Genomic DNA, 25,994 nt, shown 5'->3' with positions numbered 1-25,994 from the left:
TACGCAACCCATCAAATTTCTCATGAATCATTTCTCTCTGTACGAAGAGCAGGCTCTGGAATGGATTGAAGGGCTGCTGCTAATGAACTGGCTGTGCGTCTGGACACGGAATAGGAGATGGAGGCCAAGCTCGACACTCGTGAAGAGTTGGACCAATGCTGTTAATTTAGTCATTTCTGTAAGTTACGGAAGTCATTTCCAAGGGGAGGAGTGATGCTGATGTCACACACGTAGACACATGCACACAAAATAGTAAATTAATAAAAATAAGATTACACACCTCAATTAGTATTTTCTCACCAAATGTTTCAGTTCATCAAGATGTGACTAATGTGGCTGGATTTTCATTCCAGGGTTGGGACCACGATGCACAGATAATTTCTAGGTCCTGACTGCACTGCGTCAGCATGGCTGATGTGCGCTATCTTCAAATGTAAATTATCTAATTTGGCTGGGGGCGAGTGTGGCGCACAATCAGCAGTGCTGGGACCAGCATGGAGGTGGGTAGCAGCTTCAGACTGCAATGTTGAAAGGCAGACGGCAGCCATGACAGGGATCGCTGTTGCCTTGCGGAATAGTGCAGGCTGCAGATCAGAGAGCCAGCAGCATTACGGTGCCAAGTGGCCAAACGGTGAACAGCTCTATGTTTCAATCACCCTTTTTTTTTGATCTCTTTGAATAACTACTGACATCAAATAACGTCCAACCGCATTGCTCCAGACTGATAATCATTTACATGCACTGGACCGTTCTCTCCTCCTGCTCTCCTCTTTGAAAATTTCCTTCTGGCCCTCCCCAGCCCATTAGGGGAGGCGGTGGCGTACTGGTATTGTCACTGGACTAGTAACCCAGAAACCCAGGTATTGCTCTGGGGACATGGGTTCGAATCCCACCACAGCAGAAAGTGGAATTTGAATTCAATTAATAAATCTGGAATTTAAAGCTGGTCTAATGTTGGCCATGAAACCATTGTCGATTGTTGTAAAAATCCATCTGGTTCACTAATGTCCTTTAGGGAAGGAAATCTGCTGTCCTTACCTGCTCTGGCCTACATGTGACTCCAGATCCACAGCAATGTGGTTGACTTTTACATGCCCTCGAAATGGCCTAGCAAGCCACTCAGTCAAGGGCAATTAGGGATGGGCAATAAATGCTGGCCTGGCCTGCGACGCCCACATCCCATGAAAGAATAAAAAAAAACAAGCTCCTCAAGGGGCTTAACAGGCAGTTAACCAGGGGGCGAGCGGGCTCCCCGCTCCCCACCCCCTGCCCTCTTTGAAAATTGCAGTGTGCTCCAGAGGCATTTGGTCCAGAGACACCTTCTGGGAACCCAATCTTCAATGCTCACCCCCAAAGCACTTTGAAAATCCAGCCCATGGTGTCCTGCAAGGATCCATGTTGGGGCCTCAGGTATTCACTGTATTTATTAACAACTTAGATGATGGGATAGAAAGCCACATATCTAAATTTGCTCATGATGCAAAGATAGGCAACATTATAAGCAGTGTAGATGGAAGCATACAATTACAGAGATAGTGATAGATTAAGTGTATGGACAAAGCTGTGGAAAACCTATTTTGATATAGGCAAATCCACTTTGGACTGAGAAAGGATAAAACAGATACTTTCTAAATGTTGAAAAGCTGGAAACAGCAGTGGTCCAAATAGACTTGGTGGGTCCAGGTACATGGATCATTAAAATGTCATGATCAGGTACAGAAAATAATCAAAAGGCTAATGGAATGCTGGCCTTTATATCTAGAGGACTGGAATATAAGGGGATAGATGTCATGCTTCAGCTATACAAAACCCTGGTTAGACCACACTTGGAGTACTGGGCAACATACCTTAGGAGGGATATACATTGTTCTTGGAAGGAGTGCAACATAAATTTACCAGAATGCTACCTGGAATGCAAGTGTTAAATTACGAGGAGATACTACACAAACAGGGTTGAATTCCCTGGAAGTTAGAAAGTTAAGTGGTGATTTGATCAAAATTTTCAACATATTAAGGGGAACAGATAGGGTAGATAGAAATGAACTATTTCTGCTGGTTGGGTAATCTAGGACTAGGGGGCACAGTTTAAAAATTAGAGCCAGACCTTTCAGGAATGAAAATAGGAAACACTTCTACACACAAAGGGTAGTAGTAGTTTGCAACTCTCTTCCACAAATGGCAATTGATGCTCGGTCAATTGTTAATTTTAAACCTGAGACTGACAGATTTTTATTAACCAAAGGTATTAAGGGCTATGGGGCAAAGGCAGGTATTGGAGTTAGGTGGCAGAGCAGCCATGATCTCAGTGAATGATGGAACAGGTTTGTGGGGCTAAATGGCTTCCTGCTGTTCCTAAGTTCCTATTTTCTGAACACTATTCCTCCTTATTGAATTTGCTCTAGCTGTCGGCAGATGATGCTACAAAGCCACCAACTCATGCCAGAAGCACCAAAGAACGAGGGGTCACTACCTTAACATCAGAGCCAAGCCATTCAGAAGTATAACCAGGTAGTGAAAATCTGGAATTCTGAATGGTGGAACAGGCTTGAGGGGCTGAATAGCCTCTTCTTTTACTTAAAGAGTGAAGTGTGGCAAAGCAGGTCTTACACCTACCAACTGAGCTTGTGCTGCACCTGGTGCATTTCCTGGAGCTAGCCTTGTGCCTGCTTTGGGAATTTAAAGTTTAATCTTCATATCCCATTGCCTAATAACAGTTGACACTCATTGAATACTGGGGCTGAATTTTATAAGCCCCCCGACATCAGGGGTCATGGCAGCGGGGCCCAGAAAATACTTCCGGGAGAGGCCCGCTGCATTTTACCAATGGGGGTGAGGCCTCGGGCTGCCACCCCACCCCCCTGCCCGCCGCTTGCCAGTGGAACCTTCATTTTAATATTTAAATAAATGTTAATGTCGTTCGGAGATGCAAGATGTGACACCGGTGGGGAGGGGGGAGGAGTGAAATTTTCAGGGTGGGGGTGGAGCGGAGAAAACTATTCCTATTGGGTGTGGGATGGTGGGAAGGGGTTTAGGATCAAAGGTGCTGAAGTTTGGGGTGGGGGCGGGCGAAGTTTGGAATAGCAAAAAATGTCTTTTGGGCGGATAGGGCAATTTATTTATTGTGTACTCAGTGTGGGGGTGGGAGAGGGGATTCAATGTTAAATTACAATTTATTGTAATTTTTAAAATAACGGTACCTTTAAAAATTTAAATTAAACCGAAGGGCTTGAAACCCTTTAAAAATGGCGCCGGCGCCTGTGCGGTGGCGCTAGACGCCATTGAGGGAACGGAGCATCCACCCCCTCTACGTCATCGGGGTGGGCGCTCTGCCCCCTCCATGCTAATGAGCTGTCATGTGAAGTATTGTAGCAGCTCCGCGGTGCACGTCTTGCACGTGCTCTACGCACTTTTTGAAGCTCATTGCCGAGAATAGAGGTGAACTAATAAAATTCAGCCCCTGATGTTACTATCATCCAGGATTATTGAGCTGACAATGAACGAAAGCACGACTTACTATGTCAGTCTGTAGTTACTGTCCTATTTAAATATCCACACCCATACTGGACAGCAAGAAGGTGCTTCTGGCGCAGAATTGGAAGATAAAGTGGGTGCAAAAACAAGCAGGACTCAGGCCTAACGGGTCACAGACACATTTTCCACATCCTTCCACAGCCTGTAAACCGGTGGGAATGATCGTGGGGAATTCTCCATGTGATCACAGTGAGCGGCTCTAATCTCTGATAGGACTACTTAGAATGTACAGTACGGAAGCAGATCTTTCAGCCCAACTGATCCATGCTGGTATTTTTCTCCATGAGGCTCCTCCCACCCCTCTTCATCTAATCCCGTCAACATAACCTTCTATTCCTTTCTCCTCCATGTATTTATCTAGCTTACCCTTAAATGCATCTATACTATTTTCAGTGCCTATAGATGCCTCCTCTAGATAAATAGCTTGAAAGAGCTATTTATCAGTAAAATAATGCACAGTATTCAAGGTGACAGATTCAAAGACTGCACAGAGAAGCCCATTCAGTCTCACGAGTGGAATCACTCACCTTGAATTTCGGGGTTTTCATGTAATTTTCTCTCATCGGCTTCCTCGCTGTCTGAAATACAGAGACAAAAGTTATATTAACAGCCATCAATGTACCAGATGGGACTTCCTTTCAGTTACAGGGAGCCTAGTAGTGCCCAAGCACTTAAGGAGTGGGTCAAATATAAGATGTTAAGTTTAGAGCAGGTTTTGCACTTTCTTGGCCTTCAATGGTTTCTAAAACAGATTTAAGTCTCCGTTACATAAAAATAATGGTGGCAATATTTGGGCAGCCACCAGCCCTTCGTACCTGCTGGTGTTTGACTTTCCACACCACTCCCCTTCTCCCCAGTAGTGTTCTCAGCTCGCTATGCACTGTAAAGTCAGCTCATTGAAGCCCACTGGTCCCATTCAGTGTCACACATGAAACAACTCATTAGGAGCTGCTGGGCTGTCATATATTTACTCCCACCCCCACCAAGCTTTCTCATGAAATGGATCTGCACAGGCCCCACTGACCCTCTGTAGAGGGTTCTGCTCAGATTGGAGATATCTGCCTCACAACCTTCTCAATTGAAATCCAATTGTGCTGCTACAATAACACTGCCATTTTAACATATGTGGATGATATTCATCTTTATTCACCAGGGTGGCACAGTGGTTAGCACCGCAGCCTCACAGCTCCAGCGACCCGGGTTCAGTTCTGGGTACTGCCTGTGCGGAGTTTGTAAGTTCTCCCTGTGACCACGTGGGTTTCCGCCGGGTGCTCTAGTTTCCTCCCACCGCCAAAGACTTACAGGTTGATAGGTAAGTTGGCCATTGTAAATTGCCCCTAGTGTAGGTAAGTGGTAGGAGAATGGTGGGGATGTGGTAGGGAATATGGGATTAATGTAGGATTAGTATAAATGGGTGGTTGTTGGTCGGCACAGACTTGATAGGCCAAAGGGCCTGTTTCAGTGCTCTATATCTCTATGCTAAACCACAAGCTGGGATTTTTCAAAGCTCCTGACATCAGGCTCTGTGACAGAGGGGGGTCAGAAGATCATTCTGGCATGGAGTTTGATGCTGGTGGTTTGACCTTCCTGGTGGTGGTGAGGCTCCATGGCAACCCTACCTGCCACTGGGTGATGGGATCCAGATTAAAATTAACAGAATGCATACATTTAAATAAAACTGACTTCAATCTTATACACCTTCACTTTCCCTTCTGGGGAAAGCAGGTGCCGCAGTGGCGGGGAAGGGGGGAGCTTAAAACTTTTAGTGTGGTGAGGGGACAGGGCCAAATTTACATCATTAGTGTCGGGGATGATGCAAAGGGATGACCTGTACAGTTTGAGGGGGTGAAGGTCAAGTGTGGAAGGTAAGTGCTTTAGTAGAGGGAGAGGGAAAAAAATGAATTTTATTGTTATTGAGGGGTGGGAAAGGGGCAGCAGATTTTTAATCAGTACAGTGGTGGGGTATAATTTTAAAAATTTAAATTAGCTGGCAGGGCTTTAAAAATGGTGCTAGTGCCTGCGCACAGGCAGCTGACGCCATTTGTCCATGTTGGAAAGCCTGCCCCCTCCATGTGATTGAGTGAGGTGGTGGCCCGACTGGCATATTATTGTGGGCTGCCGCAAGAACGATCGCGGCGGCATGGCATATGCAGGCTGCCATTTCTCCTATTGCCACTCACGGCGGTGGGTGCATAAAACTCAGCCCACAGTGTGGTGATTTTTCACTTTTACCTCCTAGCTCATTGTCTGTCTGATATTAAAATGAAAATGTACTCCTATAAACCTCAATAAAATACACAAGCATGCATCAATGTTCTGGCATGAATGGATTGATTAAGAGTCTGGAATCGATGTTTTGGAGTTGCTTCTGGTCCTTACTAACTGAAAGGAGGGCAAATTGCTGTTAATGTGTTGGATACAATCAAATGTGATACAGAACTACGAACCACAATAGACTGGGCCGATGCTGCTAATGAGCTGTTAATGGCAACACAGGCAGAGAGGGTAGACAGTACGAACAATTTTTATTAATTACTGAGAAAGAAATTAAAATGATTACTCACTATAATGTCTCCTCCTTGCACGAACTGGAGACGGGACTGGAAAACAGCTATGTCCATCAGGTAAATCAGATCACAAAAATAATCCATCAACAGCCACAGGTGGATGTTATCGGATGTTTGATAGGGAAAGGTACAACGCACTGGGATTAACCAAACGTTCCAATTCCAGGCTAACACCACAATGGATAACCACAGCACATACAATGGATCTATTATAGAAGACAACAATTACTGTGCTTTATATATATATCAATTCAACATTGCATAATACAGTATAATAGCAGTGAAATGCAATCATAACTGATTACTTGATCATACAATGTAACAAGAGTTACCATGCTCAGTTAGCACTATACCAACAAAGATTGATATTTTCTGACCAGTTGCACCTTAATTTACCAGCAGCACAAGACATCCAATCACAACACATTAATAGTATGCAATGTAACTACCACAGAAAGGAGAACTTTTTAATACAATTAGCATTTTTGTGTAGTACAGAGGCTACAACAGTTGATATTATAGAGATGGAAGTAGGCAATCTTTAGCATATATCAAACTGATACTGCTAAGTGCTTTGGAAATAAAGTTAATACAGTACAGAATGTGCTCCAAATTTATTATTTGAAACAGAAACATGTCAATATTTTGTGATATTAAATGGATATGAAGATGATGTGACACTGTCTGATAACAGCTTTCATCTTTACACAGACAAATGTGGATTAGTTGGTCTACAAGGCAAGCACCGACACCATCACCACCACAGCATTAAATACCAGCAATACTAGTGTGAGCATCACTACCATAAAGGTTAGTGTAAGCCCTATGACAACCAGCTCACTAGTTCAAATGTCAGCACAGGAGCTGTGGTATTTACACAAACACAACCTCGCACATCACCAGCAGAAGAGCAGTTACCTGGCAGACAGGAGCTAGCATTGCCAGTGGAGGAATGCCTGGTTTTGGTTTGGCATCCTTCCATCTATGAAAGATGATGGACACGCAGCAAACAATCCATTTAGGTGGGGTATCTTCTCTTGGTGCACCTTTATTGGTGGCTGTGAAGGCCAATCCTTGAGCGGCAGGTTCTGCCACAAGTGCTGCACGTGAAGCTGCCAAGTGACGCTGTGAGTTGTTTTTGACATTGGCACCTGTCGCCAAGCTCCTGCAGCAACTGGTCACCGTGGTAGTGCATACCAGTCAGCAGGATGTGTTGCCATTTCCCTCTTTTGCCAGCTAGTGACTCCCAGGGGCACAGTCGACATTTAAGGCCTTCATGTCTTGCTTGCAAACATCCTTGAAACAGAGCTTTGGGTGCCCCACTTGTCGTCTGGCCCCGACTACCTCACTGTACAGAAGGTCCTTGGGTATGCGATCATCTTCCATCCTGCAGACGTGTCCGATCCACCAAAGCTGCCTCAGTTTGATTAATGCCAACACACTTGGGAGCTCTGCCTTTGAAAGGACTGCCACATTTGTGATTTTGTCCTGCCAGGATATATCCATAATGCACTGCAGACAACGAAGATGGAAATTATTGAGCTTCTTTTCCCGGTAGCTGTAAGTTACCCATGTTTCACAGCCAAACAGCAAGGTGCTGAGAACACAGGCCTTATAAACCATCAGCTTGGTCCTAAGGATCAGCTTGGTGTTATCCCATGCGCATTTCATAAGTCGGCGAAAGGTGGGAGCTGCTTTCCCTATGCATGTATTGAGCTCCGCATCAAGGGACAGATTGTCTGTCACCATGGACCCAAGGTAGTAGAATTTGCTAGTCACTTCCAGTGAGGTGTTATTTAGTGTGATCAGGGGCAGAGATGCAACACCTTGTTGCATGACCACGGTTTTCTTGACACTTATTGTTAAGCAGAACAAGTTATAGGCACAGGAGAGACAGTCCATGAGTCTTTGTAGCTGAGTTTCTGTGTGAGAGACTAGCATAGCATCATCAGAGTAGAGGAGTTCTCTGATCCAGATGTGATGTGTTTTTGTCTTCGCTTTCAGCCTTGATAGATTTTTGAGCTTGCCGTCTGACCTAATGTGCAAGTAGACTCCTTCCATATCTGCAGGGAAAGCAAAGGTCAGGAGCATGGAAAAGAAGATGCCAAACAGAGTGGGGGCTGTAGTCTTTGACTGATCAGGGTTTGATTGCATCAGTCTGTCCACTATCTGTGTGAACTGTGTTTGATTCCTTAAAGTGGAGCTGCAGAGCAAAATAAAATGAAGAGACTGCTGGAAGCTTTCATAGAATGCTGGCTGCTCTCAAGACATGTACTGAAATCCTGTAAGATCTTGTATAGTTAATGTGTTGTAAATAAACCAGTTGGTTATTTAACACAAGTGTGATATCTGCATTGCTTTGAGGTAAAATCAGATATTACAAACTAAACCCAGCAACCCATACTTTGGGCCAAAGAAAAGCGTGATGATAGAGTAATACGCATTGCACCAGGGATCTCAGGGACATGGTGAGTCCATTAAACAATATGCGACTGCATTGCAGCAGTTGGCATTTACATGTAAATTTGGCACACTAACCAATGAACTATTCATGACCAATTAATTGAAAAGGCTTCAATTCCATGTATTAGGGAACATCTTTTCATGGAGGATGATGATTTAGCCTTGGAAAAAGCCATAACCTTGGCAGTCCAGATCGAATCTGCCATGTTAGATTCAAAGAGGTTACACACACATGCACCCTTAGACTCAGGGTTGTAGACACAGCTTGCCCAACCAGCATCAGCGCAAGGGTTAAGGCTACGGCATGCTTTCCTTCATCGGGCAGGGTATTGAGTATAAGAATTGGCAGGTCATGTTACAGTTGTATAAGACTTTGGTTCGGCCACATTTGGAATACTGCGTGCAGTTCTGGTCGCCACATTACCAAAAGGATGTAGATGCTTTGGAGAGGGTGCAGAGGAGGTTCACCAGGATGTTGCCTGGTATGGAGGGCGCTAGCTATGAAGGGAGGTTGAGTAGATTAGGATTATTTTCATTAGAAAGACGGAGGTTGAGGGGGGACCTGATTGAGGTGTACAAAATCATGAGAGGTATAGACAGGGTGGATAGCAAGAAGCTTTTTCCCAGAGTGGGGGATTCAATTACTAGAGGTCACGAGTTCAAAGTGAGAGGGGAAAAGTTTAGGGGGGATATGCGTGGAAAGTTCTTTACGCAGAGGGTGGTGGGTGCCTGGAACGCGTTGCCAGCGGAGGTGGTAGACGCGGGCACGATAGCGTCTTTTAAGATGTATCTAGACAGATACATGAATGGGCAGGAAGCAAAGAGATACAGACCCTTAGAAAATAGGCGACAGGTTTAGATAGAGGATCTGGATCGGCGCAGGCTTGGAGGGCCGAGGGGCCTGTTCCTGTGCTGTAATTTTCTTTGTTCTTTAAGAAGACCTCAGCAACCTCATCAAAATGTGCCCCATCATGGTCAGTTACCTTCAAAACTGTGCCCAAATTGTGGAACTGCTCATAAAGTCATCATGCCATGTCTAGCTCGAGGGAAAAGTGTAACTCATGTTCAAAGTGGAACCATTTAGCAAAGACATGCAGGTCGTCAAAGGAAAAGACTTCATCCGTTCGACATGTGGGGGAGTCTCCTCCAGAGAGTGAGGTACAACATGTATATTCCATCGCAAAAAGTAAAGCACCAGGTCACTTTAAGGAGTACTCAGTCAAGCAGGCATCTCAATGCACTTCTTAGCGATGTTGGTGCGAAAGTTTATATTTTCCACAATTCACTCTCACTTCTGCAATAGACACTCTTCAAGTTTATGACAACACTATCATTCCAGTTTCGGGGATGATCACCGTTCCAGTATGCTTCAAAAACATTACCCTAGACAGCTTCACTTTCTATGTAGCAAAAGGCCGAAGCATTATGGGGGTAAAACTTTTTGATAGGCTTGGATTCAAACTCACTGACCAAAATGGAGCACACATTAATGGGATTGATAAAGAAGACATTGAAGAAAATGAGGATCGGGAGCTGGAGCCTGAACAGAATGGTTCAGAGTCTGTTTCCGACTCAAAGCACTGAGACCAGTACCAAAGAAAGCCTTGATGACAGCCTGGTGTCCAGCTTCAAAGAAGAGCAGTGGAAATTGCTAAATCCAGAGGGTAAAAAGCAATACGACCGGGAATTTCTCCTTGGGTTCCAGTTTGCAGCAGCTAGTACCCTGAAGCCAGATGGATTGACAGCAATCAGCGATGTTGTTCTTGACAAGATTAACCAGACCAAACCAATTGCAAGACCTTTGGACCCCTCAAGAATCCTGTCCCCAGACCTCATACCTTCTTATACAGATTTTAGAAAATCTCTCGATTGTCGAGATGGCGGCATCCAGGGCGATGGACGCGTAAGACTGGGAGAGGGATTCACCGCAGAGAGAGGGTGAACTGCTGGCAATCCGGGAAAGAAATGCTGATGAAGACCCTGCCAGTGGTTGCCAAGCTTGGCAACTGGACAGGAAGGCCACATGGCTGTGTTCGGGGAACCCGTCCATGGCGGCGATCAGGAGGAAGAGCGGCCACGTGGTCCCGGCAGCGGCTCCCACTCACTCGGCGACTCCGCGCTGTTTCCACACAAACTTTCCCCACAACTCCGGCTCGGCTCCCAGATCCCAATCCCAGTAGCAGTACACCATTGTAAAAGGGACAATGGTGGGAGCTGATGAAATGTTTTATTACCTGCACCCCCTCCCCCGCTCCCCGCTCACCCCCCTCGCACCCCCTTCCCCCCACCCCCCTCGCGCCCCCTTCCCAGCTCCCCCCTCGCACCATCTTCCCCTCACACCCCCTTCCCCTGCACCCCTCTCCCCTACCCCCTGCAGCCCCCTTTCCAGCTCCCCCTTGAACCCCCTTCCCTCCACACCCCTCCTCCTCGCACCCCCTCCCCCCACCGGCATCCACCTACCCCTGTGTAGAGGCCCTAACAACCCCACTGCCTTGTGGGCGTCTCGGGAGAGACCAAGGCTAAGGGAGTAAACCCTAACAGAAAATCCGGAGCGGAACCCCAAAGGCGGTTATGTGTCACCTTTGGCATGTTTCCGGCAGTTCCTGCAGCTATACCAGTGCCAAACGTCGTGCTCTGCACTCCTTTGGACCCCATCAGGAAGGCCGAGAGGGGGGTTTTGACGCTTGGGCAACTCACAACCTCCATACATCCGCCCAGGCATGCGCCATGGAAAGGCCACTCCATAGTCGCCTCACAGCAACCAAATCAACACGGAAGGCAGCAGTTACGGGTTATGAGTCCATCTTAATTGGCGTAGAGATTGGGCGCCATGGGTTGCCTTTGTCGGTGGGAGAGGTCATCGCATCTCACTGGACAGCTACCGCCCGCCACAAACCGGACAGCCCCCGGTCAGTAAGGTTCTGTCCCGCCACAGTCCACCTGCTTCAATGGGTGCTTGGAGCTCAGGGTCATTGCCCGACAAGTGGACTGTAACACCACACCAAACAGCACGACCAAAAAAGGAAAGAAGGTACCAGCCCTTCGTTTTGTAAGCTGGAACGTCAGAATTATGTGTCCTGGCCTGTTGGAAGACCTTACACAAATCAACGATTGTCGGAAGACCGCCATCATTAACAACGAGCTCAGTAGACTCAATGTGGACATTGCAGCACTTCAGGAGACACGCCTCCCTGCGAGCGGATCTCTGAGAGCGCAAGACTACACCTTCTTCTGGCAGGGTAGGGATCCTGAGGAACCAAGACAGCATGGAGTAGGCTTCGCCATCAGAAACTCTTTGCTCAGCATGATAGAGCCACCCTCAAATGGCTCAGAACGCATACTGTCCATCCAACTGTTCACCGCCTCTGGTCCAGTACACCTACTCAGCATCTATGCTCCGACACTCTGCTCCCCACATGAAGCTAAAGACCAGTTCTACGAGGAACTCCATAATATCATTAGTAGCATCCCCAACATCGAACACCTATTCCTGCTGGGGGATTTTAATGCCAGAGTTGGGGCCAACCATGTTTCATGGCCCTCCTGCCTTGGGCGCTATGGCATTGGAAGGATGAATGAAAATGGACAGAGACTGCTTGAGTTGTGTACCTATCATATCCTCTGCATCACCAACTCATTCTTTCACACTAAACCCTGTCACCAGGTTTCTTGGAGGCACCCAAGATCACGTCGTTGGCACCAGCTGGACCTCATCATCACAAGGCGAGCCTCTTTAAACAGTGTTCAAATCACACGCATCTTCCACAGTGCGGACTGTGACACCGACCACTCCCTGGTGTGCAGCAAGGTTAGCCTCAAGCCAAAGAAGCTGCATCACTCCAAGCAGAAGGGCCGCCCGCGTATCAACACTAGCAGAATTTCTCATCCACAACTGTTACGTAAGTTTCTAAATTCACTGGAAAAAGCCCTTCAAAACACTCCTACAAGGGATGCAGAGACCAAGTGGGCCCACATCAGAGACGCCATCTATGACTCAGCAATGACCATCTATGGCAAACGTGTGAAGCGGAATGCAGACTGGTTTCAATCTCACATTGAAGAGCTGGAACCTGTCATAGCCGCTAAGCGCATTGCACTGCTGAACTACAAGACAGCCCCCAGCGAGTTAACATTGGTAGCACTTAAAGCAGCCAGAAGCGTGGCACAAAGAACAGCCAGGCGCTGCGCAAATGACTACTGGCAACACCTATGCAGTCATATTCAGCTGGCCTCAGACACCGGAAACATCAGAGGAATGTATGATGTCATTAAGAGAGCTTTTGGGCCAACCATCAAGAAGATCGCCCCTCCCCCTCAAATCTAAATCAGGGGACACAATCACTGACCAACGCAAGCAAATGGACCGCTGGGTGGAACACTACCTAGCGCTGTACTCCTGCTATACTTTCAGCTCTGCACGAACTGCTTTGCCTGTGCTGGGATGAGGGAGCAGTACCACAGGACATGCGCGATGCCAATATCATCACCCTCTATAAGAACAAGGGTGACCGCAGTGACTGCAACAACTACCGTGGAATCTCCCTGCTCAGCATAGTGGGGAAAGTCTTCGCTCGAGTCGCTTTAAACAGGCTCCAGAAGCTGGCTGAGTGTGTCTACCCTGAGGCACAGTGTGGCTTTCAAGCAGAGAGATCCACCATTGACATGCTGTTCTCCCTTCGCCAGCTACAGGAGAAATGCCGTGAACAACAGATGCCCCTCTACGTTGCTTTCATTGATCTCACCAAAGCCTTTGACCTCGTCAGCAGACGTGGTCTCTTCAGACTACTAGAAAAGATTGGATGTCCACCAAAGCTACTAAGTATCATCATCTCATTCCATGACAATATGAAAGGCACAATTCAGCATAGCGGCGCCTCATCAGACCCCTTTCCTATCCTGAGTGGCGTGAAACAGGGCTGTGTTCTCACACCTACACTGTTTGGGATCTTCTTCCTGCTGCTCTCACTTCTGTTCAAGTCTTCAGAAGAAGGAATTTTCCTCCACACAAGATCAGGTGGCAGGTTGTTCAACCTTTCCCGTCTAAGAGAGAAGACCAAAGTACGGAAAGTCCTCATCAGGGAACTCCTCTTTGCTGATGATGCTGCATTAACATCTCACACTGAAGAGTGTCTGCAGAGACTCATCAACTGGATTGCAGCTGCCTGCAACAAATTTGGCCTAACCATCAGCCTCAAGAAAACGAACATCATGAGACAGGATGTCAGAAATGCCCCATCCATAAATATCGGCGACCACACTCTGGAAGTGGTTCAAGAGTTCACCTACCTAGGCTCAACCATCACCAGTAACCTGTCTCTCGATGCAGAATTCAACAAGCGCATGGGAAAGGCTTCCTCTGCTATGTCCAGACTGGCCAAGAGAGTGTGGGAAAATGGCACACTGACACAGAATACAAAAGTCCAAGTGTATCAAGCCTGTGTCCTCAGTACCTTGCTCTACGGCAGCGAGGCCTGGACAACGTACGTCAGCCAAGAGCGACGTCTCAATTCATTCCATCTTCGCTGCCTCCGGAGAATCCTTGGCATCAGGTGGCAGGACTGTATCTCCAACACAGAAGTCCTCGAGGCGGCCAACATCCCCAGCATATACACCCTCCTAAGCCAGCGGCGCTTGAGATGGCTTGGCCATGTGAGCCGCATGGAAGATGGCAGGATCCCCAAAGACACATTGTACAGCGAGCTCGTCACTGGTATCAGACCCACCGGCCGTCCTTGTCTCCACTTTAAAGACGTCTGCAAACGCGACATGAAGTCCTGTGACATTGATCACAAGTCGTGGGAGTCAGTTGCCAGCGATCGCCAGAGCTGGCGGGCAACCATAAAAGCGGGGCTAAAACGTGGCGAGTCGAAGAGACTTCGCAGTTGGCAGGAAAAAAGACAGAAGCGCAAGGAGAGAGCCAACTGTGTAACAGCCCCGACAACCAATTTTATCTGCAGCACCTGTGGAAGAGTCTGTCACTCCAGAATTGGCCTTTATAGCCACTCCAGGCGCTGCTTCACAAACCACTGACCACCTCTAGGCGCTTACCCATTGTCTCCCGAGACAAGGAGGCCAAAGAAAGAAAGGAGAAGGCAGCCACAATTGGGCGATCAGAAGCAGTGTAAATGTTGGACCAAGGAGGTCACAGCATGGGCAAAGGAGAGAGCCAAGGAAGATTATTGCAAATATAACTGTAAATGATGATATCCAGCTGAAGAAGTCTGAGAATGCATGGAAACCTTTCTTAAAATGCGATGATATTTCTGATGATTCTGACACGCAAAAACACAGGAACTATCCGATGAGTGAGAAGCATCCTGAACAAGTTCATGCCACAGATGTTTCAACAGCTGATGAAGCAGGTTCAGGAGCTGACAATTGATACAGAGGAGAGTTTGATAGGGAGAGACCAGGATATTTTAATGATAGTGGTAATGATGATACATTTCCTTTCCTTTGAGTGATTTTGATAATCTGCCTCATCAAGCTGATCAAACAGATACACAACCTCAAATTCGTAAATCTAATCGAAGACCAAAGAGACCTTCCTATTTCAAAGACTATTTCTGTACTTAGAGAAAACAGACAAGTTGAACACTAAGAAATAACTTGATGTATATATGTTTGTTGTTTAGAATACTTTAATTTAAAAATAATGTCTTCAGTCAAAAGGGGGAAAAATGTGGTGTTTGATTGATCAAGGCTTGGTTGCATCTGTGTGTCCACTTTCTGTAGAGCCCTGCTCTGCTGACAGTGTCAAATGTCTTAGTGAGATCTGCAAAAGTAAGGTAAAGGGGTATACTCTGTTCCCTACACTTTTCTTGTAGCTGGCGTATGGAGAAGATCATAGCCACAGTAGATCTGCCAGCACGGAAACCGCACTGCACTTCCAGGTACACTTGATCTGCAAGTAAATGGAGTCTTTTAAGTATGACCCTAGCAAAGGCCTTCCCCGTGCTGCTAAGCAGTGAGATGCCCCTGTAGTTGTCGCAGTCTTCTGTGGAACAGAGCCCAATTTCCAGCAGAGGAGAGGTCATAAAGGTATGGCAATAGATAGGACTTTCCATACTTGAGCAGCTCAGCTGGGATTCCATCCTTGCCTAGTGCCCTTCTGTTCGCTAGGTGGTCTATGGCCTTCTCGAGCTCCAGTGATGAGGGTTCTTTATCTAACTCATCCATGTCAGGAAGTTGAGAGAGAGCATCGAGTGCAGACTGGGAGATGCCCAACTCACAGGAGTACAGCTCACAGTAGTGTTCAGCCCAGCAGGACATTGGTTTTCTTCTGTCAGTGAGTACTTCACTGTCTGCTAACTTCAGGGAGCAACTTTGGTGATGGCAGGGTCAAGCGCCCTCTTGATCCACTGCTGTGATTGAGAGACTTCAATCTCCTGCTGAGCCTGTGACTGGCCACTGGTTACAGTGTTTTTTCTGCTTCAGCCTATTTCTGGCCAGAAAATCACTCGCATGTCCTGAGTTTACTCCTAAGTTACCTACAATCATCTCAGACTGACCACCTGAGGGCATAGTATCTGGAGTGTGTGGAGGATGGAGGTGGCAACCTCGAGGTGGAAAGCAACGACCTGTAGCTGCTCCCTTCACACATCTGGAGGACAAGATCACACCTACTTTTGTGTCGATCTTGGACCCTGCTGGTTGGTGCCTTCAATGTTAATAATAACATCAAGAGCTAATGATTAAGGGAGTAAACCCAACAAAATCTGGAGTGGAGTCCCATTAGGCGGTTGGTGTTTCCCTCAAGTTAGCACCTTCTGGAAACGCCTGCAACCGAATACGCCCCAGACGTATAGGCTTTTGTCTTTCCTCTACGAGGTCGGTGAGGGGGTGGTTGCGGATGTAGATGCTAGGCAAGTCTGCACCTCCTAAAACCATGCCTTGGCTACATAGTAAACAAAGCAAGGTAACCTTTCAGCTTGGAAACTGGAATGTGAGGACTATGTGTCCTGGAATGAACAGTGACCCACACTCCACAGCAAGTGTATGCAAACAGCCCTGATCGACTGTGAGCTACACAAGCTTGGTATCAACATTGCTGCTGTACAAGAAACCAGATTAGCCAACACAGGCTCTCTTCAAGAGGCTAATTAGACCTACTAGCATGGAAAGAGTGCTGATGTTCGCCATGAGCATGGTGTAGGCTTCGCAGTGAGCAACCGGCTGACACAGTCAATTGAGCCGCCAGTAGCAACCTTGGAGCACCTCATCCTGCGGTTGTCATCCGATGGAAGCACAGTCAACATCATATGCGTCCACGCATCAACTCTGAACGCCAGCATCTCAGATAAAGAGCATTTCTCTGACTCCCTAGGTGATGTTCTGAGAAACATCCCAAATGGCAAGAGGACATTCATCCTGGGTGATGTCAACACATGTGCTGGGGCAGACAGTGATTCATGGTCAATGTGCCTCGGTCGCCATGGGGTGGGCAAGATCAATGATAATGGACAAAACTTTCTTGAGCTTTGTGCCCTGAATGAACTTTACATCACCAACACCTTCTTCCAGGGCAGACATCGCCACAAGGTACCATGGCGTCACCCAAGATCAGGTAATTGGCTCCAACTAGACCTAGTCATCACGAGGAGGCGTGATCTGCCCAGTGTTCTTCACACCTGCACCTACCATAGCACAAATTGCAACACCAATCACTCTCTTATCAGCAGCAGAGTGAAGGTGCACCCCCAAAGGTTCCACACATCCAAACACGATGGCCTGCCAAGTATCAACATCCCTTGCATAAGCAATGATGCCAAATACCAGCACTTTGCATTGTTGCTAGAACGCTTGTTACCCACTAAAGCCTTAACGGGAAGCACCGATGCTGGCATCGATGAACCTTAGAAGTCACTGAGCTCAATCATCTATGAAGCAGCAGAAGCATCATTTGGTAAAGGCAGAATCCACAGCAAGGGCTCGTTTGAGACCGACTCAGCTGAGATAATATCTGTCATTGATGCAAAATACAAAGCCTACATGATGCACAACATAAACCTAACAACTAAGACACTGCATGACCTGAAAGTAGCCAAGACAGCTGTGCAAAGGAGAGGGAGATACTACGCAAACAAACACTGGATCAGCTAATGTCAAGAAATCCAAACTGCATGTGACAAAGGAAATCTAGGAGCTCTGTACGATTGCTTGGTAGCCAAACTCATTTTAGGTCACAAGCCTCAGCCTCAAGAAGATGAGGAAGTGGATATGAGGTCAGTGATATGAATTTCAAGGCAACGTCACTGGTACAATAGCAGTTTGAAATGAAAGCTTGTGGGATTTCTTAAGAGTGGAAATTTGATTTTACTGTTCAGTGAATCTTGTTGTGGAATCAAATAAACTATCGAGACTTGTTTAGCTATCAACATAGAGATAAGGTTGGAATTTGAATGAAACATAAGGTCAACTCTCCAAGCAGTTCGGCAGCAATTGGGAGTGGGGTGGGGTCAGAATTTAGGGATGATACACAGACTGGTTTTGGTTAAGTAGTTAATTAGATGGTTGGTCTCCCAGTGGCTCAATTAGTAAATGCACTACCTTGGGTAGAACAGATGTATAGGCAAGGAAAGTCTCAGGTCAGATTTCCAGTCTTTGCTCAGTTAGGCAGGTCAACAGTTGGGCTTGCTACAACTGGCTACAAGTGCCCATAGTTTAGAAAGGAGAAAAAAAGATCAAACAGCTTTCTCATTGATGGTATCTAACGATGGAAAATGTGTTTGGCATCAAATCGTACATAACAAAGGATGAAATCTGAGGTCCACTTTGCAATTAATCATGGACCTCTGTCGCGTGCTCAGAATTATACACATACAATGTAGTGCAAGCTGCACACCAGCACTGTCTTAGGCACATGGCAGTACGACCAGTCGGTGGATACTGCCTGTTGAGTCTGCATACAGCAACTGATCTGTGTACCTTGAGCTTACATTGGCACGAAAACTTCAATATAAATACAAAGCCAAGACTCTGCTGCACTGGACAGACCCAGTACGATAACATGGTTTTGCTCTAGTCACTACCTGCCCCAGAGTAGGGGCTAAAAACTGGATAAGGCCTGATAGCAGGCATGGAGATTGTGATACGTGATTTCCCTGTGCCCAATCGAAGTGATGAAGGCAGCACGCAAACTTTACACTGCCTGCTCATCTCCATGATTGGGACATACAGCCCAGCGGTAAATGCACTGCTGATGGGCAGCATGCTCAACAGGGGACCCAGGTTCATGCGAGGCTAGTACAAGTTATAGCTAGTCTGCACCTTAATGCCAGCCTGCGCGTCTTAAATGGGACTTGCACTGTAGCTACAGCAGGGTCGCAAAGTGCCTGGGAAGAGACTTTGTGAGCAGAAAGTTAGTTCAGAAATGGAGCAGCAGGCCAGAGAGAGGGCTCCCAGGATCTCGGATGCAGCACCGGAAGCATTACTGATGCAGGTGGAAAGGAGGAGAGAGCTCATTTTTCCACAGTGCGTAGGGGGCCCTCCTGACATGCATTCAAAGGGAATGGGAACAGAGAGCCATGGAGGTCAATGCAAGGAGTTTGGCCCCCAAGGACCTGGCTACACTGCTGGAAAAAAGATCAGTGACCTCACGTGAGTGGTCGAGGCCCGGGAATGCATCTTCAAAAGCCATCTCCTATCCACTGCACCACCAACCTCACACAATGCTCAATGTGCCACAGCCCCATCACTAACCCATCAATCTCTAGCAATCAGGACTCATGTCAAACGTTCACATGCTCCACCTCACCCTCACACACTTGCCAATGCTGCCCCTGAGCAGTCCAAGCAGTGGGACCATTGTTTGAGGACACTGATGTCCTGGTCGCAGCATGGCTCTCATTGTAGGAGCATTGTTCACGTGTGGTTGAGTGGTGGAGGGGCGTCATGTGCCACATGTAGAGAGGGTAGTCCTTGTCGCTGAGCTGCCAAGCTTGGTTTTGACCTGGTGGCTTGAAGATGGCAGGAACGGCTGACTGGTGCAGGAGAAAAGGATTGTGACTAGTGCCAGGATAGTGAGCATTCACTAACATGATGTTCTGTGCATGGTCACACACCAACTGCATGTTCAGGGAGTGGAACCCTTTGTGGTTCTGGTACATCACCTCCTTGAGATGTGGCGCCCACAGAGCTACATGCGTACAATTGATGGTTCTCTGCACCATGGGGAAGCCCGCTATGCTGGCAAAGCCACGTGCCTGCTCCTCCTGTTTCTCTCTGATTAGAGACAAGACAATAAAGACCCTTCTACTTGCATACAAGCCCTTAGTTACCTCCCGGATGCAGCGATGCACAGCAAACTGAGAAAAGTTGACATTGTCGCTGGTTCTAGCCTTGAGGGGTCCTGAAGCATAGCAATGGAGGTCCACAGTGACCTTGACAGCCACTGACAGTGCCACCCTCGCTCTGTGAGGTCCAGTTGTGGGAAATGGCACTGTTCAGTGACCACCGCCTTGTTGTAGCATAGCCGCCTCAAACACTACTCCTGGTTGACGTGGAGATAGGAGAAGAGCTCTCTGAAGACCCTAGCTGGGTATGGTCTGCTGTTGAGAGCCCTCCTCCTCCTCCCTCTGCACACAGCTTCTCCTCTCTGCTGCCTCTGTTCCATCTCCATGTCATGCTGCAGCCCAAGAGGGATTACAACTATAGCCCCCATGACTAAGAGTAAGTTTTCTGCTCAGAGGCCTTTAAAATCCATTCTACTCCTTGCAAAGGTTCAACACCACTCCCTTCTGACTGAAGGCATTTGTGTGAACTCCTTCAACAACATACTACATCCACTAACTCTATAGCAGTAACAGGAAGTCAAAAGTACCTCACGTGAAAGTTCCATTGTCATCCCTTTTGTGACGGAAATCACACATGCCAAATGGAAAATATTAATTGCGTCGTATTGAGACTTTTTACTGGACATTACAAATAACTTTTTAAAAAGCAGAACAGAACAGCTAAAGATGGCCACACACCATTTGCATATGAGAAGACAAAGGCCGGCTGGGAGACAAAGGTAATTACCTAGTCTAGCAAGAACAATAGGGGTGCTCCCTGATTCAATTACCTCGAATGTGTTTTGTCAATAGTGGTGATCAAAGGCCACTGACACCCTTTGACTTTGAAAGAGCAAACCAAGTACGCCTGAAGAACTTTGAATTTCAAAAAATCTTCCAGAAACTTCTGCTTTCAAACAAAGAGGTGGTCACATGACATACCTGCTGATGTAACACTGAGTTTGTGAATTGTGTCTGAGAGTGAAAAAAGGAAACTGTAACTGAACTCCAAGTAAAGAACATCTCTCTGTCTGCCTCTCCAGCAAAGTCCCAGTGGAATCTTGGCTGCAGCTAAACCTCAAATCTGCAGACAACAACCAAGAGGATGGATAAAACCTCTCTTTGGCCTGGGGCCAAGACGACTGGCCACCAACAATCACAACCATCTTCCTTTGTGCTAGGTATGACTCCAACCAGTACAGAGTTTCTCCCCGAAGGCCAAAGAGAGGTTTACCGAGCTTGTCAAGACATACTGTCATTCTAATGTCCAGTCTACATTAAAGCTCCTCCACTCCTCAGGGAGTTTGTTCATGGCATGCTTCAAAAAAAGGCCTACATTTTGTGGGAAAGGGGGACAGGGATTTTTTGTGCAACAAGGTGTGAGATAGCAGTGATTGGAATGAAGCTCTTTTCGCATCTTGTGTCTATGCCAAGCACTCCCAGATTAGCAATAGCACATGCAAGATGCAGGTTAATGCTCTCTATAAACAGCCCTGTCAAGCATTCCCAGGTAAGTGTAGTATGAATTACATGCAGTGTAAATTTCACTTTCCACTGCTGTGACAAACGTTCCCAGTTAGATATAGCACAGGTTAGGTAGAGAGTTAAATTCCCTCTACACTTTCATATGGGCATAGCAAAGATTAGGTGAGGAGTAAAACTTTCTTTTAACTGCCTCACTAATATGCCTTAATCCCAATTTTAGAAGAGCATCTCTGCTTGCACCAATGTGCTATTTGTATCTCTACATGTTGCTCTCTATTTGAAGGTGGTAGTCTGTACCAATTTGTGGGGAGCTTTGTGTCATGGACTTGTGTTCACTCACAGCTGGGTTAAACTTTGTTTCATTTATGGCTCTTATTTGTCTGGGCTCGTTTCAAATGCAAGCCACAGAAACAAAGTACAGTGTATCCAACCTCTGCACTATACAACAGTCTGCTTGATACTAGTTTGTGATATTGGAAACTGCTGACGCTACAACAAAGACAAGATGTGTTTATTTGAACAAGAGAATGTCACTTTTTTTTGACATAACTTACCACAGAATCAAACTTAATACAATCATATAAATGGGAATATAGTCAAAACTGAAACTGTATATTAATGGAAGTCACACCTAACATATTACAAACATTGTTGTAATAAACATTGTTCTTTTACTGCCTGTCAACATTGATGTGATTAGATTCAGTTAGTTATTGCTGAGATTAATATTGCCTGAAATAGTTATTGTTGACTATTTTCTACTCTGAGTGATACTGTGGGCTGCATTTTAACAGCCTGATGCTGAAATAGGTGAGGGCGCAATAATTTGCGGCCCGCACGCATGGGGTCCATGTCACGGATCCACTGCAGTTTCAAACATGGCGGCCACCCTCCCCCCCTCCCCGCCACCCGATGCATGGACGGGGCGGGCGGCCATCCCCCACAATAATGTGGAGAGGGCGGGCGAGCCATCGCTGGCAACGGCGTCCGTTGCCAATGAGCAGGCGCCGGCACCATTTTTAAAGGACTTAGAGCCCTAACTTAGCATTTAAACTTAAAAAGGGCCAGTTATTGTAAAGTTTAAAAAATGAATGGAAAAGTCTTCCTATGCCCTCTCCCCCTCCACCCCCCGCCACCCCCCCCCACTTGCATTAAACTGCATTTTGGCTCTTCCCCCCACCCCTCACCCCCCTGGAATACCTACCATCATTAAATGACCTATCCCCCCACCAAAGTTCAGACCCTTTGTCCTTTACCCTTTCCCCATCACCCAACCAATTTGACCCTGCTCCCCCACCTCACTGAAAAAAGTTCCTCCTCCCCCATCCCCACAGCAGTCGCACCTTGTTTCCCCGAACGGGGATTTGAAGGCGTGGCATTGCCAGCCGCCTGAATGACGATACCAACTTGCTGGCAAAATCGTTGCGGCTTGCATATTTTTTTCTTTGGCCTCCTTATCTCGAGAGACAATGGGTAAGCGCCTGGAGGTGGTCAGTGGTTTGTGAAGCAGCGCCTGGAGTGGCTATAAAGGCCAATTCTAGAGTGACAGGCTCTTCCACAGGTGCTGCAGAAAAATTTGTTTGTCGGGGCTGTTACACAGTTGACTCTCCCATTGCGCTTTTGTCTTTTTTCCTGCCAACTGCTAAGTCTCTTCGACACGCCACACTTTAGCCCCGCCTTTATGGCTGCCCACCAGCTCTGGCGATCACTGGCAACTGACTCCCAAGACTTGTGATCAATGTCACAGGACTTCATGTCGCGTTTGCAGACGTCTTTAAAGCGGAGACATGGACGGCCGGTGGATCTGATACCAGTGGCGAGCTCGCTGTACAATGTGTCTTTGGGGATCCTGCCATCTTCCATGCAGCTCACATGGCCAAGCCATCTCAGGCGCCGCTGACTCAGTAGTGTGTATAAGCTGGGGATGTTGGCCGCCTCGAGGACTTCTGTGTTGGAGATACGGTCCTGCCACCTGATGCTAAGTATTCTCCGGAGGCAGCGAAGATGGAAAGAATTGAGATGTCGCTCTTGGCTGACATATGTTGTCCAGGCCTCTCTGCCATAGAGCAAGGTACTGAGGACACAGGCTTGATACACTCGGACTTTAGTGTTCCGTGTCAGTGCGCCATTTTCCCACACTCTCTTGGCCAGTCTGGACATGGCAGTGGAAGCCTTTCCCATGCGCTTGTTGATTTCTGCATTTAGAGACAGGTTACTGGTGATAGTTGAGCCTAGGTAGGTGAACTCTTGAACCACTTCCAGAGTGTGGTCGCCAATATTGATGGATGGAGCATTTCTGACGTCCTGCCCCATGATGTTCGTTTTCTTGAGGCTGATGGTTAGGCCAAATTCACTGCAGGCAGCCGCAAACCTGTTGATGAGACTCTGCAGGCACTCTTCAGTGTGAGATGTTAAAGCAGCATCGTCAGCAAAGAGGAGTTCCCTGATGAGGACTTTCCGTTCTTTGGACTTCGCTCTTAGACGGGCAAGGTTGAACAACCTGCCCCCTGATCTTGTGTGGAGGAAAATTCCTTCTTCAGAAGACTTGAATGCATGTGAAAGCAGCAGGGAGAAGAAAATCCCAAAAAGTGTGGGTGCAAGAACACAGCCCTGTTTCACGCCACTCAGGATAGGAAAGGGGTCTGATGAGGTGCCGCCATCTTGAATTGTGCCTTTCATATTGCCATGGAATGAGGTGATGATACTTAGTAGCTTTGGTGGACATCCAATCTTTTCTAGTAGTCTGAAGAGACCACGTCTGCTGACGAGGTCAAAGGCTTTGGTGAGATCAATGAAAGCAACGTAGAGGGGCATCTGTTGTTCGCGTAGCTGGCGAAGGGAGAACAGCATGTCAATGGTGGATCTCTCTGCTCGAAAGTCACACTGTGCCTCAGGGTAGACACGCTCAGCCAGCTTCTGGAACCTGTTTAAAGCGACTCGAGCGAAGACTTTCCCCACTATGCTGAGCAGGGAGATTCCGCGGTAGTTGTTGCAGTTTTATGTTGTCACTTATCTCTTCAGTTGTCCATGGCTGTCCTTTTAAGCAAGTAGACCTTTTGCCCATTTGGGATATAAACTGGTTCTATCTCAAAAATTATTTTTGATCATTTCCCTCTGATCTTCTGTCATTTTATGCCATTGACGGATTTGTCCAGGTTATTGTATATAGTCTCTGTCTGTTCCTATTGAAGTCAGCCTTACCTAAATCTAGGATCTTGGTAGCTATTTCATGTTTCTCCCTTTCAAACACCACAGTGAACTTGATCATATTATGCTTGCTATTAGATGAATGTTCATGCACTGTTAAGCTGTTGTCTAAATCTGGCTCATTACTCATTACCAAGTCTTCCTCTTTGTTTGCTCTAAGACATATTAGTCTAGACAGACTAGTAGTCTGAAGAGACCACGTCTGCTGACGAGGTCAAAGGCTTTGGTGAGATCAAAGAAAGCAACGTAGAGGGGCATCTGTTGTTCACGGCATTCCTCCTCCCCCATCCCCACAGCAGTCGCGCCTTGTTTCCCCGAACGTGGATTTGAAGGCGTGGCATTGCCAGCCGCCTGAATGACGATACCAACCCGCTGGCAAAATCGCTGCGGCTTGCATATTAATACATGGCAAGTACCCATTTGCTTATTTTAATGCAGGTCCTATCGCTGAGCGGTGGGGCGGCTGCCACGAGGCCTTGCTGCCACTACCAAGATCGGTACAGGGCCTGCCGGCGTCGGGGTCAGTGGCGAGCCTCCTCCGTTACAATCCTCATTGCCCCCCGCCACTGTTCCTGGCGTCAGAGAGGCTTTAAAATCCAGCCCTATGAATTAGTTACTACCACTATTACTTGGACCATATCTTGTTGACTAGTTACTGCTCAGATGAAATCCTGTGGACTAGTTCCTGCTCAGATTAGCTCAAAATACTTACTGCTAAGACAACAAACTTTTGAGTAATTATGGCTGAGACTAGTCTTTGTTCCAGATATTGCTTTGATTAAATCCTGTTATTAAGTTACTGATGCAAAAGACAAGGCTGAAGTATTTGCGACCATTTTCATCCAGAAGTGCCGAGTGGATGATCCGTCTTGGCCTCCTCTTTGGTCCCCCGCATCATTGATGCCAGTCTTCAGCTAATTCGATTCACTCCAAGTGATATCAAGAAACAGCTGAATGTACTGGTTACAGCAAAGGCTATGGGCCCTGACAATATCCCAGCTGTAGTACTGAAGACCTGTGCTCCAGAACTCGCTGTGTACCTAGCCAAGCTGTTCCATACAGCTACAACGTAGGTAGCTATCTGACAATGTGGAAAATTGCCCAGGTATGCCCTGTCCCCAAAAAGCAGGACAAGTCCAATCCGGCCAATTACCGGTCCATCAGTCTACTCTCAGTCATCAGCAAAGTGGATGGACGGTGTTGTAGACAGTGCTATCAAGCAGAACTTACTCAGCAATAACCTGCTCACAGATGCTCAGTTTGGGTTCCACAGGGCTTCTCGGCTCCAGACCTCATTACAACCTTGGCCCAAACATGGACAAAAGAGTTGAATTTTCGAGGTGAGGTGAGAGTGACTGCCCTTGACTGAGGGTGGCATCAAGGAGCCCTAGCAAAATTGAAGCCAATGGGAACCGGGGGGGGGAAAACTCTCTACTGGTTAGAGTCATTCCTAGCACAAAAGAAGATG

The 25,994-nt window shown here is 47.1% G+C and overlaps 1 protein-coding gene across 1 annotated transcript in view; it reads right to left on the bottom strand.

Moving 5' to 3' along the window:
* LOC137378595 (uncharacterized) overlaps positions 1-25,994 on the bottom strand; it is a 207,407-nt gene that overhangs the window by 47,395 nt on the left and 134,018 nt on the right. The window contains exons 40-41 of the mRNA XM_068048896.1: positions 6,096-6,304; positions 4,059-4,109 (exon numbers count right to left, since the gene is read on the bottom strand). Of these exons, the coding sequence (XP_067904997.1) occupies positions 4,059-4,109; positions 6,096-6,304 (260 nt within the window). The remainder of the gene's footprint in view (positions 1-4,058; positions 4,110-6,095; positions 6,305-25,994) is intronic.

Source organism: Heterodontus francisci, chromosome 17 (genome assembly GCF_036365525.1).
Source record: "Heterodontus francisci isolate sHetFra1 chromosome 17, sHetFra1.hap1, whole genome shotgun sequence".
Lineage (NCBI taxonomy): Eukaryota > Metazoa > Chordata > Chondrichthyes > Heterodontiformes > Heterodontidae > Heterodontus > Heterodontus francisci.
This window is presented reverse-complemented; position numbering and strand designations above follow the sequence as displayed.